Source organism: Limulus polyphemus, unplaced genomic scaffold, assembly GCF_000517525.1.
Source record: "Limulus polyphemus unplaced genomic scaffold, Limulus_polyphemus-2.1.2 Scaffold1595, whole genome shotgun sequence".
NCBI lineage: Eukaryota > Metazoa > Arthropoda > Merostomata > Xiphosura > Limulidae > Limulus > Limulus polyphemus.
In genome coordinates this window covers 206,530-208,160 of record NW_013667205.1, presented here as the reverse complement: position 1 = coordinate 208,160, position 1,631 = coordinate 206,530, and the positions used below count along the sequence as shown (strand labels likewise).

The 1,631-nt window shown below is 33.7% G+C and overlaps 1 protein-coding gene across 1 annotated transcript in view; it reads right to left on the bottom strand.

The window, feature by feature from the left end:
• Positions 1 to 46: 46 nt before the first annotated feature.
• Positions 47 to 1,631, bottom strand: part of LOC111086972 — a 9,820-nt gene continuing 8,235 nt past the window's right edge. The window contains exon 3 of the mRNA XM_022391953.1: positions 47 to 631. Coding sequence (XP_022247661.1) covers positions 508 to 631 — 124 coding nt within the window. The 3' untranslated portion in view covers positions 47 to 507. The remainder of the gene's footprint in view (positions 632 to 1,631) is intronic.

The window sequence follows — 1,631 nt, the reverse complement described above, 5'->3', positions numbered from 1 at the left end:
CCTTTTTTTTAATATCTAATATTTTTACATGCTGCTAGTGAGAGAACCTGTTGTTAAAATATTTGAATCCCACCACTGCAAGTATGTATGATGCTTTCTTGTAGAAATATAGATTTTTGTTAATTTCATCACACTTGTCCTGTCTCATTATTTCACATACAATCAGAAACTCAGCCAAGTTATTAAAACACTAATGCACATACTTCCTGGTCGAACCTACTGTTATTAGCAGTCCTGTCTAATGCTTGTGGAAAAATTAGTTCAATCTGAAAATACCACAATCATAAATACACATTTATAGCTTGCATCTTACATGATAGTGCCAAATTTCCAAAAAAAAAAACTGAAAACAGGGCATCATTACTACCATATACCAATTTTATAAATATATTTGTTCTCAAAAATCCCCAATATTTCAAATATTCTGAGTTGCATTTAAACTTTTACGCACCTTATACCTTGTGCAGTGAAGTTGCAAAACAGATCACTGCTGAGCACTTCTTCAAACTATTGACAAATCCCTTGGTGACTGAGGTTATTTAGGAAAGAGGAGTCACTTATATCTGCTTTCAGTTGGGTAGAAACATTTCCATGTGTGTTGGTGTGGTAAAAAAAATTCACATCCTCATACCTATTAATTATAAAAAAAAGCATCAGGATTACAGTCGTGAAAAAGCAATTAAAATTTTACTCTTTACTGTCTCATTTTACATAAAGTTGGCTAAGTTGTCAACATTATGCTAATGCATTTCTTCACACCCTTTTCTACAAAATATAAACATTTTTTATTTGGCTGAGAATTCTTCTACAGTAGGTGACTGTGACTTGTTGACAAAAAATTTGACAATATATAGACAGCACACAGTCCACTTGTTTTAAAATAATATATTCAAAACGAGTTAAACGTATGTACAAAAATTCTTTACACTATGGATATCAACGTTGTATCTCAAACTCTAAATAATTCTCTTTTCTTGTCAAAAGTCCATTTAGGCTGATTCAATTACTTTAGAATCCAACTGATGAGACAAACTCTTTTGCTCTGCTCTTATCACTTACTCTAATAATTCACTTACTCTACCCTCGGGGTTACCACTGTTGTATCTTGAACCCTGTGGGTTACCACTGTTGTATCTTGAACCCTGTGGGTTACCACTGTTGTATCTTGAACTTTAAATAATTCTCTTCTTTTGTCCACACAGACGGGTTCAATTACTTTAGAACCCCCTTTGACAAGACAAATTATTCTCCTTACCTCTATTAAACTGTGAAATTCACTTTAAAATATTGCCCGTTATGGCTAATCACTCACACACACCAGCTAACTTCACAATTTCTTTCACTTACTATTTCTCTGACCGAACTTCACTTGACTTCACTTAACTTTGCTTCTTTAGTTCTTAACTTGTGCTTGCTTGGTCACCTATATTCATATGTTGATCACTGAGGCCTCAAACTTTCTGTAAAGTCTGCGAATGGCACTGATTTAACAATACTCAGTTAAGGTAACGAGAAAAAGTTCGAGTAATATGACGTCTACATTATTAGTAAAGCCTCGACAACAATGTAATTGCAAATACAACGTACGACTCTTACCAAGTTATGTAACCAAAGTTGTCAACACTGTCACC